The following is a 14,294-nucleotide window of genomic DNA, read 5'->3' on the forward strand; positions in this document are numbered from 1 at the left end:
TTTAATATATGTGTAACTTTATAAGGTACTCCTCTTGCTCATAGAAAGTTCTCTTTTGACTGGAACCTTCCAAGTATATGAAGTTGCAACTTTTATTTTAGAGCCTTAGAAATGGCACCTTTCTGTGGAACAGTGATAAGACAGGTACTGCTATATTCAGGTTAATTTTTTAACATGGCCCTTCTCTCCCATTTTCTTCAAAAGTGTCATGAAGAGACATCTCACTTCCACCCCCTACTTTCATACCACATGGGTGATATTGCCTATTCTTGAAACTTGATGTCCATGGTAGAGGTATGATCTGTTTTCTTTTCATAATTGGAAAACTGAAAATATAAGACCTCAGTTTCTATGAAGAGAAAATATTTTGCAAGAAGTATAGCTGTCCTTATCATCATTCTGAAAATCTCTTTTACAATAGTTAGCAAATAAAATGGCTGACCTAACACACTGTAATCACATTCAGTTATGCTGAATAACTTTGAATTGTTTTTAAGACACATTTCATTACTTGAAAAATAGGTAATACTTTAGCTTCTAAGATGAATTCTTAATAAAGCAGGCTTCAGCAGAAAACTCCTATGTTATGGTATGTGCTCCACTGCAGTTTGTTGAAAATTATTTATATGAAATAATGGCAGTTGGGGAAATAATTCCACATCTCTTGCATGTAACTCAGAAATTCTGAGTGTGAGGGATTGCTTCTTAGTTAATCTTCAGTCTGATTCACCTGTAGTGTGAGTTGACAGAAGGCTCTCTAGCAAATCAAACAACTGAAGACATATTTTAGTTTCTTAAACGTGTTATGTTAATGCCCTGTGTGGTTTGTGTTTACTACTGCTTTGTAAATATTTTCTTTTCACTATTAAAAGAGGGTGGTTAACATTTTGATAGTTAATTAGTAGCCAGTACATGACGCTATGTCCCAAATAGTTTTTCTCTGTCCTTTTTAGTGAAATCACATTGGAAGTGATGAAGAATTAGGTGATCTTAGAGGTTTAGTATTTAAAAAATTTTGTTGGTAGAAAGATTTTTCTTTCATTGTAAGTTAGGGAGAGGGAGAGTTGGAGTATGTATTACCTGCTTTCAAGCACTGTATTGGGCTAAGGATTTATATATTTTCTGTTGTTTTTATTATCCTTATCAGATAGCAGTAGGTACATATGGACAGTGTTGTGCTGTTGTGTATAGAAATTTGAGTTCTTTCACTCTTTTTTCTTCTTAAGCTTGTAATAGTACCACTTTGATTAATCATGTTAGAGAGTGATGTTCATTACCAGCTATTTGCTTTAGTATGCTAATATTCTACTTTACTAGTTAATTGTATTTAAATATATAGTTATATATATATTTAAATACATGTTTATATATTATAAATATGCCTGTATATTTATAGATATATAAATGAAATTTTATTCTTTAAGAAATAAAGGAAGATACTGAAATTTCCATTTCATGTGTGAGATACCCCATTAAACTTAAGTAAATTTGAAATCAGTCCTGTTAACATTTTTTATTTCCTGTGGGACATTTTAATTACTTCCTATTTCTTGTAATATAAAAACTTTTCTCATTTTCTCCCGCTATATCAATTTGCATAAGCACCCTTGACCTTTTCCTGTTTGTCTTAATGTAACCACTTAGTATTTCAAAACTCCTTCTGCTTTATTTTTTTATTTTTATTTTTTTTTAATATTCCTATCAGAGAGGTACCCTTATGTGCCTAACAGCTTAGCTGTTTCTCTCCCAGCTGATAAATGGCAAACTATACCTGGTAGTGGTGTTAACCTGTTGAATCTTAGTACCTGTCTGTCACTGTCCTGCAGCAAAGCTTTGACTGTTTGTGTTTTTTTTTTTTTCTTGTGGGTTTTTTTCTTTTGGCATATTGTGTGACATTTGGTTTTTGTTGTGGTGTTTCTGACTCTTTGTGCCTTTCCTTTTGTATTTGTTTTCCCTCCTTTTCTCAGTTTGCAGCGGGGCCTCGACCTGCCCATCACCAGGTACTGTACTCTTGCCCCTTCACTATCACCCTTAACAATAGGTGGGGGCTTTAGTAGCTTCTGACCCTTAGAATGCTGCCATTCCAGGGAACTGCCCAAACTGTGCTCTGCAAGAGTAGCCATAGTCTCCTGTGATTCTGTTCTTTTGTCCTTCACTAATTTCACAGCGTTTTGTTATTAACAAACCCTATCCCTTCTGTTCATGGCACAATTTAAAAATAATAGAGTGGTTTTTACCCCAAAAAATAATTGCTCTGAATTTAGAGAACCCTGAAAAATTTTAGATATAGTAAGCTCTCACAGATTTTGTGGATATCTCTATTGTTTTAATTTAACTGGAATAGGCAACATTCTAAGGGTTTTCTGTTAACATTCTGATGTAACTTGCATTGATGTGTATAAAACAGCGTTAGTATTTCTAAAACCACTTAATCTCATTTACTAACTTAGATCTAGTATCAAATTAACAGTAATACATACTCATTTGCTGCATAGAATTATTCTCAGGATACATAGAAAATAAATACCTTATTTAATTTTAATATTTGTAGCCTGTTCTTTTTAAATGAAGTAACTGATTAAGTTAAAATTTGAAAGTGTATATGCTGACACTAATTTATTTAGCAGGAATATAGTAGAAGAGGTGGTTTGGGAGAAAGAAAAGCCCTGCAGGGTTTTTCCCTTCAAATAGCTTTTTAGAGAGTGTCCTAAGACATTTTCTCCTGCCACAGTAGAAAGGGCCTAGGCCTTACAGATCTGGTTCATATTACCAGCTTTACTGTGTAACCAATTAGGTTAAGCAGATCTTTTTCTGAACTCCAGTTCCCTTGTAAAGTGGGGATAAATACCCTCTATATTAGAGATGAGATTCTTTAGGCATCTGACATAAAGTAAGCAGTCAATAAGTAGTAGCTATTTTTTATACTATTATGCAATCTAGTATGGTTTGATAAAATGAGAGAAATGTTACCCATTGTTTAACCTGTGGTTATCATAGTTAGAATTCTTATTGAGTAAATGGAGATGGTTTAATTGCAGAATTTCATTGTCTACCATTGGTTTAATACAAGGCTCTATTTCTTAAAGTCTTTTCAATTTAGACGGTATAAAAGCCAAGCAAATTCTGCTAAAGACACTTTGCAGAACTCAGATGTGGTTTTATGAAATGGAGGGCAGTTCTTTGGATTAGGCGAAGAAACAAAATTTGCATACTTTTTAGTATCAACAGATAGTGTTGTTAAAGTACTTTAAGAGCTTGCGGTTTGGTGTCAACTAGACCTAGGTTTGACTCTTCCTTATTAACTGAGTCATTTTAGGCAAGTTACTCACTGGGCTCAGCCTCAGTTTTCTCATCTGTAAAATGGGGACAGTATTAGTACCCATCTTAGGACTGATATGAAGAGTAAACGAGGTAATTGAAAGAAAATGTTCAACAGTGTTTGGCACATAGTACTAATCTATGGGACACGATTACTAATAATTAAAAAGAAGATAAGCCTTTAGGTAAAAAGATCGACTATAAATTTTTAAAAATATTTAGTCAAGGGTCATATAGGTAAGGCTTATTTTAGTTAGGAATCAAGCCAGAGATATAGTCCTAACAGAGAAACCTGGGAGCAGAGAAACTCTGCTCTAGAAGTGGAGTAGAAAAAAAACTAGTGATTAAGAAAAACAATATCTGAGCTCCTTCATATAAGGCTGAATGTTTCTATAATTTCTATTCAGTCTCAGTGGTTCTCAAATAAGGATGTTGTACTTAAACCTTTTATAAATAGTCTTTTTTAGGAAAGTTTGTTTTCAGAATTTTCTTCTGAGCCTAAAGGTTTGTGATACACTTTATTTTTCTTTAAATTCCAAAAACAAAGGAAAACTTAAAGGGGTCTTTGTGAGAAAAGGTTGATTTCAATTCTGAAATCATTTTTCCTGTGTAATATGACTTAAGAAAGTATTGGCAGTTTGGTCCTTTATTTAGCTATGGGGTGATGCTTGTGAAATTATGGTATGTTTCAACTATAAAAAAACTACATACGGGGAAGCCTTGGTGGCTCAACGGTTAAGCATCTGCCTTCGGCTCAGGGCGTGATCCTGGAGTCCCAGGATCGAGTCCCACATCAGGCTTCCTACGTGGAGCCTGCTTCTCCCTCTGCCTATGTCTCTGCCTCTCTCTCTCTCTCTCTCTCTGTCTCTCTGTCTCTCATGAATAAATAAATAAAATCTTAAAAAAAAAACTACATATGTGTATATACTTAACTACTTCTGTATTAGCAAGGAAAATAATTACTTTTTGACACTAGTTCTTGAAATGCAGCATAAATCCAGAGCATTGTTTTTGGATACAAAAACTTCAGGTAGCTGGCTACTATTTACTCTGGCATTCTTCCTTTCTAAATAGCAGTTAACATGTTTTCATTACACCAGAGAGAATTAAGTGAGTAAGGAAACATAAAACTTTGGTTGAGGCAGCAGCAGTAATTCGTTACTGTGGAGAACTAGAGGAGGGAGGGGTTAGGGGTTGAAGTGGCACTGCTGAGCAGGAGCTAGCTGAAGCAGTGGCATGGTATAGAGCAAATTGTTAGGAAGAGTTTGCTCTTCTGTATCCATGGATGTACAGACCAATTTGATTTGTTTCACTATGGGATAGGTATTGTCATTTTGGGTTATGAAAAACTTCCCTGTAAATTGCACTTCATTTAGCAACCTTAGGACTCTAAATGCCAGTAGAATTCCCCTAGTGACAATTAAAAAAACAAAAAACACCTTCGTACATTTCCAAATAGCCAATATGGAGGTGATACTATTTCCTATTTGAAAATTACTGATTGAAGTCTGCATTTAAGACAGTCTTCTCAAATCTAAAGTCATGTAGAGGGGCACCTGGGTGGCTCAGTCAGTTAAGCATCTGACTCTTGATTTTGGCTCAGGTCATGATTTCAGGCTTGTGAGAGGGAGCCCTTTGTTGGGCTCTGGGCTGGGCATGGAGCCTGCTTGAGATTCACTCTCTCCCATTTTTTTTTGCTCCTCTCCATCTCTCTCTCTCTCTCTCTCTCTCTCTCTCAAAGAAAGAAAGAAAGAAAGTCAGGTAGAGGTTCATAGAGACATTGAGACAAAGCAGTATTATAAAACAAAATAGTAGATAGAGACTAGTATAATGAGAGCAAACATTAAAAAAACATTGAATGGTATACCAAGAATACATTTTTAAAGGGGAAAAACATTTGATGTCCTAGGTTATTTTTGGTTTGTTGTGAATTGAAGGCACAAATGGTTTTATCATCTTTGGCCAGAAAGAATTAAATCAAGGGTTAGAATTAGCTTTGAATAGTTAGACTTAGTCAATAGATCTCTCATTTCTCCTTTATTGCATTGTTCATCAGTGGCTGCCTTGCTGATCATATATCCTTTTATGTTTTGATTTTTTTTTTAACATAACAATTTGATGCTGGGTGATGTTTCCTATGATCGTTGTTTCTAAAATTCAACAGTAAATACATAGCTTTTTGTGAATGCTTACTAATAGTTCCTCCTATAATAACATTACAAAGGAAAAAAATACTGTTATTTAGATAAGTTAATTCCTTGTGAAATGAAAACACAGTTGTCCAGTTTAGTAATCTAGAACATATATTTTTTCTTCTTTGTAAAGTGAAGTTTACTGAATTGAAATGAAGTAAGTAAGATTTTAGATAGTAGTATTTTTAGTTTAATAGCACCAAGAAACTGTTATAGAATTATTACTTGGAACTACTTTTATTTAGAATATCTTTCTGTGTGGCCAGCCAGAGCTCTTACTGAGTCCCTCCAGTCAGGAATACCATGCTCCAGTTAGAATTATGTCAGCCTTGTCTTCTTCTAGTACCATTAGTTTTTGACTTTTGCAGAGATTCTTCACATTAATTGATTAGAATGTCCTTTTGCATTTTGGAACTTGAAGGAAGCTTCAGATTAGAATAAAAGTTTTCTTCAAAGGTAAAAGAAGAAGCACTACGTAATTTTATATGCAGACACCTTTGGCTTTAGAAATATGTCAACTATTTTTACTCCGATGTTTGAAAATCCCAAGGTAATTAGAAACTGAAAGAACAGAATGTACACTCATAAGTAAAAACAAGTCACTTAGTATAATGTAGATTCTGGCTTGTGTTAGTAATTTCATGTTTAGTAGTTGAAATTTGTGTAGTTGTGGTTTAAAGTTACTTGTGTTCCTGTCCTTATTTCACTTTGGGGTTTCATAACAGAGATCAAGTGTTGGTTAAATACTATAGCTGTAAAAAAAAAAAAAAAAACTATAGCTTTATAGTCTTTGCATTTTGAGAAAGACCAGGGAATTGGTATTTAAAAGTGTTCATAAAACAAAAACATTTTTGCAGTGTGTTGATACATGATTTTAGTTCAGTTAGTATTCACAAATGTTGAAGAATATGCCACATTCAAAACAATCTGATTTAGTGTAAACAAAAGTTTTGTAAAGCTTAATAGTATTTCACAGCAAGCAATATGTTACCTGGTGGCAAGCAGCATTGAAACTGCTTGTTTTCCTGTTGTAGTTTCCTTCTTTTTGCTAAAAGATTAAAAGAAAACAGCTGCCTTATGTTGATTTTTTTCCCCCATTATGACCCTTAGAAGTTTTTGCACTCAAGTTGTACTGTTACATTTGAAGCCTTAGTTTCTGGTAGAGAAATATTTGTATTGCTCTTGGCAGTTTCTTAGATTTGGAAAGTAAAACAAATGAAGGCTTAGGGCTTGCCTCTGCGGCCAGATCTCGCATATCAGAGTCTAGTGGATATTACTTGGAAATCTGTAAAGCATTTATGCACTCTTATGACCGTGCTCTTTGATTTTTCAGAGCTTAATGTAAGTCAGTCATGGGCAGTTTTATCTGGTACCTTATTCACCAAAGTCTCGTAGAGTTACAGCAGAGATAGTAAACACAGATTGGGAGTCAGCTTAACTGGGAATCTTAGCTTTACTACAAACTAACTTTGAACCTCAGGTTTTTTATCTGAGAAATGGATAAAATATGCTTATAAATGATAAAATATTAAAGTGTTGCAATACAGCACCTGGTCCCTAATGGTGTTGTGAGGATCAGAGTACCTGCCTTCACAATCCCTGGCACATAATAGGTTCTTGGTGAATGTCAGTTTTCCTTAGCAGTGACACAGCCTGTCTTTCCCCCCTTTTTTGAGCTATTTTTACCTATGAGTGAAGTATTCTAACAAGGTTGCCTATTTCTCAGAGTCTACATCATAATCAGACTGTTCCTGAACAGTTTTTACGTTTTTTTTTTTTTTTTTCCATCTGACAAAATCCTCCATAGCATTACTGTCTGATAGAATGTTCTGTGTGGTGGTGATGTTCTGTGTCTGCCCTATTCACTATAGTAGCTACTAGCCACATGTGGCTATTGACCACTTGAAATGTGCAATGCAACTGAAGATTAAATTAATTTTAATTTAAATAATCAAATATGGCTAGTGACTGTTAGATACTCCGCTCTAGGGCTTACATCTTCTAAATCTTTTTTTTTTTTTTTTTTTTACATCTTCTAATTCTTAAGGAAACATAAATTATGTGATCCTGGCCATGTGCCAGGAAAGAACAGAAAGAACCTAGAACATAATAGCCTTCATTGTAAATTGTTGTAAGCAGTAGAATATCTGGTTGGTAATTGAGTGGTATTCCATTATGTGGACTTTTCACTGCTTGTCCCTTTATAACTTGTGAGAAAATTATAGCACTGTTATTTTTCTTGAGTACTCTAGAATTTTTGAAGATATTAACCTAAAAAATTCATAATTGCAAGTCTTTACTGTTCCTCTTAGTAGTCTGAACTGTGTATTGCAGAAAGGTAGGGATATCAGAAACATACTTTGATATAGTTTTTATTATTTTGCAAATTAATAAATATTTAGTCAGGTTTTTTTCCACATAGGAAGAACTAATGTGACTGAATATGATTTTTCAAATGCTGAAAATGAATAGGTAGTTTTCACGGAATGTCTAATTAAATTTTTTTTTTTTAGAGATAACTGTCTTTTGATGATTTTAGAAAGAGTGAAGTCATGAGAAGTGATATAATTACCAACATCTTCAAAAAGCATTTATTACTAATGTTATTAGCCAGGAAACTTTAGGTAATGGCATAATTATCACACCTTTAGAAGGATTTTCTAAAATGCAACATTTTCCTTCTGGTTTCTAGAGTGTTTTAGTGAAAGTCAGCTATCATGAGTACTTTAAATTCAGCCTCTGTTTTAAATGTACCCTAGCCCTTTGGGAAAGCTGCCCAAAGTACCACCTCAAATGAGGGCTGTTGCTTTCCCTTGCCATTCCCCTGGCATGCTAGTGGACCATTGTAAGATAAAAGACTTAAAACAAATTGAAATCAAGATTGGAAATGATACTTCTCTTATACATGATTCCTCCCTTCTCTACCTAGCCTTTTTCAACATTTTTCATCAATGACTTGGGTTAGTGACATCCCTGTCAGATTTGCTGATGGTTATACAGTTTTGACATTGTATCATACATTTGAATCCAGAAGTATCTGTACAGTCTGAAATGATGGGTTTAAATTAGCTAGATATGTTTTCTTTTTTCTTTTTTGTTAGATATATTTTCAAAGGAATAACATACAAGATTCCCTATCTGAACCTGATTACATAACTCTAAGAGTACATACAAAAGTGAAGAGCATGACTTATTGCCAGGTTGTATATAAAGAAGACTTAAGGGTTTTACAAGATTGTAACTCAGCACCAATCAGTAGTAAAATGTGGTTGACAAAAGAGCCTCTGTTATTCTTGGTTTTATTAATGGAAATGTAGTCAGCCAGAGTAAGAGAGAGATGTTGCTCTTTCATTTTGCACAGATAAATTTATTGAGTGAGTCCAGGTACATTCTGGGCAGACACCATCTGGATGTTTGTGTTTGATTTTCTCTTTAGTGAAACTGAACTGTGGGACCATACTGAGAGAAAGCTGAAGAGGGAATTCAACATCTTGGTTGGAGGGACAGGGCATGGATGGTAGTGATTGGCTTAGAACAAAAAAAAAGACATTGGTATAAAAGTTGGCAGTGATGGCTGTCTTCACATAACTTAGAGATCTGTCACTTCTGTAGAAGAAGGATTTGACTTTGATGTGTTTTTAGGACTATTTATTGGACCAAAGGGAAGGTGATGCAAAGAGAAAAATTTGGAGCCAGTAGAAGGAAAGTCAGAACACCATTTAATAATATACTGGAATTTGTACCTTCAGTTGTTCAGTTGTAACCCAAAGGGCATGTCAAATAAGAGATTTAAACTGTAGATATGTGGTTAGACTAAATGTCCTGTACTGTCCTTACATCCAGTATCCAGGAGAGTTTGATCAGTGAAGAGAAAAAGGAATTCAGAAGCATTGCAAACAGTTTGAGAAGGCTCATTCACGTTCATATGTTCTTTTTAATAACCTGTAGTTTGCTGCCATGCCTACCCACGGATTTTTAATTTCCTGCATCATTATTAAATCTAATGCTAAATTCACAATTGAATGGTTAAGAGAGAATACAAAAAAGAGAATCCATTTCTTTTGATTTCTTTGCCTTTCCAGCCATTACACCTTTTCTAGCCCTATATATTAGAATCTCGTGTAGTTATATGTGTGTGAGTGTGTGTGTGAGAGAGAGAGAGAGAGAGAGAGAGAGAGAGAAGGAGGAGGGGTTGGGGAGAAGGAGGGAACTTCTAAAGGGGAAAAATAAGCTCCAGAGAGCCTGTCCCTATAAAAATCTTACTACAGTGAGTTCGAGTAATAGTAGTTCTGTTGTACCTAGGATGTAAATGTTGTTCCAAGGATGTGAAGCATAGGAAAAGGTGTCAGTTACTTTAAGGGAGGTAAAGAATTACATTCTTGCAAGAATTAGAAATTTATTTTCCTTAATAATAATCATGGATTCTATAAAGTAATTGATGGAACATTTTTCTTACTAGGAATCAGCTATGATTGAGGGATATGCCACTCATTAGTGTAGTTGGATAAAGATCTCACCATATCCCTTCAGCCTTAGAAAACATTTCTTCTTATTGGCAACAATTGTTTGAAAATATAAGGAGTATTCCATTTTATGAGAAGTAGAGTGTGTAACAGTTAAAGTTATAGACCTAAACCTGACTGTGTTTAAATTACAGATGGGAGACCTTTAGTAAATTAGTCTCTCTGTCCCTCAATTTCCCCATATATCCAATGGGGGTGTTAATAATACTACCCACCTTAGAGATTTGTTGTGAGAATAATTTAGCATATATGTAAAATGATTAGAGCAGTACCTGGTAGCTAGTAAGTGCTGTATAAATCTTCAGTATTATTTAATGTACATATATGAATACACTTTTCTTCATTGCTTCAAAGCTGAAGTCTTAGTTTTTTTAAAAAAATTGCATGTCCATGTAACCATAAATTTGGTATTTTCCTGGATTCAGGTGTTTATTAATATTAGCCGTATCATCAGAAACACTTGTTTTTCTTTCAAAACAATTGAAGAAAACAGGCTTCTGAATCCTTCTTGAATAAGCTGTATTCTCAGCTGTGGTAAACAGGAGTTAAAAACCCTGGTGGAGGATTTGGAAACCATTGCCAGGAAAAGGATTCACATATAGTAAACTGTTAGACTTGTGGGGAAACTTTGCCCATATATGCTTTTCTTGCTCTACACAAGTTAATAAAACCATGTCTATTCAGTCAGTAAGTACTCTGACAAAATTTAATGATAATATAAATACAGTGGATCTTCACTTGTGTTTGATACTCTCCTTGTCTTGGCTGCCCTCTAGAGTTGGTGGAAAAGTATCTTACAGGAGTAAGATTTCTGTCCACTGCATCCAGCATGGAGTAATGCTCATGAAGTTGAGCAGATGAATGACTGTCCTCTCCTTGAGGCCTGTAAGAGTTTTGTGGCTCCTGCCATATTAACCAAGTTATAAAAATGTTTAAGTTCATTCATGAAATGTGTTTACAGCTCATATGAATAATAGGTTGATGAATAATAGATTCTATCTGCTGTGTACTTATGAGAAGTGAAGTGTAGGGCGGAAAGTTTACTAGTTCAGTGTTCTTGGTTGCAGCCAACAGAAATTCTTGTGTCTGTTACCAAAACTGTGCCAATGGAAAAAACATGACACTATTGCTGTGTATGTCTCTGCTCAGGTTCCTGTGTTAGCAACTTTGCTTCTTGTGTCTTCTTTTCATCTCCATCAACTACTACTCTCTATGGCCTTCCCCATCTGGTTCCCCCATCCACTCCATTCTCCTGCTGTACTGTCTGTTGCTTTTCTGTGACTTAACTCTTTAGGGCTTTCTTTGTCCTGGGTTGTGAAGGCCTTTCAAATGGGGATGAGCCTTGGATGTTGGATCCTAATTCTTCCAATTCAGCATAAGATAAAAAATTATTTCTTTTACTATGTATGGGTAGCTTGACACTCAAGATTAAGACAGACTTGAGTGGGCCCAAAGCTCATCCTTGCCTTTATTTGGACCAATAGCAATGCTCATGTCTGGAATTGTGAGACAACTCAAGAGATTTTGGAGCTAGACCACATTTTAAGACTAGTTTTATATTTCCCCATCTTAAAGCTTTAAGTGGCCTTTTATACGCTGTGTTAGTTGAGAAGAGCAGGTTTCTGTCCTGAAGGGTCTGATATATTTTCAAAAGTTTAGTTATTTCTTAGGACATTTACAAACTTTAAAATAATGAATGACACTTTGATTATTAACTCTTTTCTCCATTAAAGATGGAGAGTGGATCATAGAGAAGCTAAAAAACTAATGCCAATTCACAAAATGGATGTCTGTGTAGCCAAGAACAGGAATCTGACATATCCTTTCAAGCTTTATAACTTGTGGCTACTATAAGAATATTTTTGCCACTGGGTTTATTTATATTCAATTAAGTGTGATTCAATTCTTCAATTCCATGTGTCCTTGAATTCTCAAGTGGAGAATTGTCATTCTGATTTTCTAATCTTCCTTCTTCTCCTATTATTACTAAATAGAAAGATATTTTTGTTGAGCTGCATGCTATGTCCTACCCCTTCCTACTGATCTATAAGCTTTTCCATTGGCTTTCTTTCTGTTTCCTGCTGCTTTCTTGCTTCATAATTGAAGGGAGGATTCAGACCCATCCAGGTAACAACTACTGGTTCTGCATGGCCTCTTTTATTACTCTATTCCCTTCTTATTATTACAATGAGATTGACTGTTTGCTGATGAATATACGTGCATTCACGGTGGGAATTTACTTTTGGTGTATTGTTTCAAGGCTTTTAAGCCTGCAGTGAGAGCCATAAATAATCAGATACTGGCCGCCATTTGATAAATTTGACTTCTGCTCCTTCCAGACCATTCTTGAGTCTATCTAGATTTTCCACTTTTATTACATACTGTTATTCACGAAAGCAAAATTGGGTTCAGTAAATATGGGTTTTCCATGTTTTAGAAAAAGGAAGGCCATTCCCATCGTGTGACAAATCAGAATGTGGCAACTCTACTTATAGTTTTAATTTAACTTGACTCTGATAGACTGAGATGAAAATCCTTATGTCCAGAAATATTTTATAAATTACTTAAATGGTAGTTTTTAAGGGGCTGTTTTAAATTTTTATTAAGTTCTTATAAGCTACCTACTCTTACTGAAAGAATAAGTGCTTTTATACAGTAGAACAACTTTTATTAGACATAAGCTACTCCTTTTGTTATATTTTATCACATACTTTAAAAATAGTAATTATGGTATATAATTTTTCATTTAAATTAGCTGAGACTTCATTTTGAAAGTGAGACTGCCCTACCGTTTTCATACGTGTGACAGCATGGAACAAAACTTTATTTAGTGTGCCTAGCGTACAATATTTTTAGTGATCCCAGCCACAGGCAGTTTAGTCTCTTTTCATGTATAATGTATTTCCAATTCAAGTTGGTAATGAGAAAGCTCAAAATAGTAAAATTTACATATTCCTCTTTGTAAAAAAAATAAATAAATATTTCCCCCCTCCTCAGTTTTTTCAGAGGCCTCAGATACAGCCTCCTAGAGCTACCATCCCGAACAGCAGTCCTTCCATTCGTCCTGGTGCACAGACACCCACTGCAGTGTATCAGGCCAATCAGCACATCATGATGGTTAACCATCTGCCCATGCCGTACCCAGTGCCGCAGGGTCCTCAGTACTGTATCCCGCAGGTAAAGTATCTCTCAAGTCTGTGTGGTCCAGCAGTAGAGTGGGGATTAACCCAAATTCTCATCAGAGGAGGCAGGGATGGTGGATGATGGCATTGGTTTTTAGTGATATGTGAACTTTTTTGTTGGTTGTAAGTCTAGCCATTTTGTCATTTTCCGAAATATTGTAAGGAGATATTTCTACATCTCTTAAGTTTTTCTAAGATGTTAGAGTAATTATTTTTATCTTTTAGCTTTTACCCCAATCCTTCCCCATATCCATCTGCTCTAAAACAGACTCAGTAATTATGCTGTTCCTGTGATATCTTTCAATTTCATTGAAAACTATCACCTTAAAATAATTTTACACTGAGAAGATGTCTGTCTGTGCATTGATTTGCTGTATGATTTTACGTAATGCACCTCTTTCTCTTTGTCCTTATGCATCTGGATCGCAAGCATTTTTGAAAGTATTTAATCAGATGTTTTTACCTTATTTCAGTTAATTCTTTTCTATATATACACACACACAAAACTATTTTTTTTAATAGTAAGCTACTACCACATTATTTATAAATGTCTTTAACTTCTCTTTTCTAGTACCGTCATAGTGGTCCTCCTTATGTCGGGCCCCCACAACAGTATCCAGTTCAACCTCCAGGACCCGGGCCTTTTTATCCTGGACCAGGACCTGGGGACTTCCCCAATGCTTATGGTATGTATGAAATATTGGGCAATATTTGGTAGTTTGTTGTGTTTATTTCTTTTTCTTGTTTGGCCAATCAGTTTAGTCAGTGTTATAAAGGATTTTTAAATGTTGCAAACATTCTAAATGGAAAGCATTTTAGTGACTTACAAGGAAAGAGTATTACAGGAGTATATTTAGTTAATGAATGACTCCTGAAAGAGTTGGTAATTCTGTTGCAAAAAACCCATGTCTCAAGGTTCTGAATCTGCAGCCAACTCATCATTACCTGGATTTTTGCTGATGGAATAAATACAAAACTGTTGAACATCACTGGTTTGAACTGTGTGGATCCACTTATGCACAGATTTTTTTATATAAATATAGTACAGTATAAACATTCAGCACTATTTACCAAAATGT

General features: G+C 34.9%; 1 protein-coding gene across 27 annotated transcripts in view; it reads left to right on the forward strand.

Moving 5' to 3' along the window:
- The window catches only part of EIF4G3 (eukaryotic translation initiation factor 4 gamma 3), a 330,809-nt gene that overhangs the window by 182,114 nt on the left and 134,401 nt on the right, over positions 1-14,294 (forward strand). For 9 of the 27 annotated variants that reach the window (XM_049106142.1, XM_049106166.1, XM_049106162.1 and 6 more), the window contains 4 exons: positions 1,968-2,000; positions 12,140-12,160; positions 13,031-13,210; positions 13,787-13,901. In XM_049106142.1, coding sequence (XP_048962099.1) covers positions 1,968-2,000; positions 12,140-12,160; positions 13,031-13,210; positions 13,787-13,901 — 349 coding nt within the window. The remainder of the gene's footprint in view (positions 1-1,967; positions 2,001-12,139; positions 12,161-13,030; positions 13,211-13,786; positions 13,902-14,294) is intronic. The other 18 variants (XM_049106169.1, XM_049106171.1, XM_049106083.1 and 15 more) reach the window with 3 other exon arrangements.

Source organism: Canis lupus, chromosome 2 (genome assembly GCF_003254725.2).
Source record: "Canis lupus dingo isolate Sandy chromosome 2, ASM325472v2, whole genome shotgun sequence".
Taxonomy (NCBI): Eukaryota; Metazoa; Chordata; class Mammalia; order Carnivora; family Canidae; genus Canis; species Canis lupus.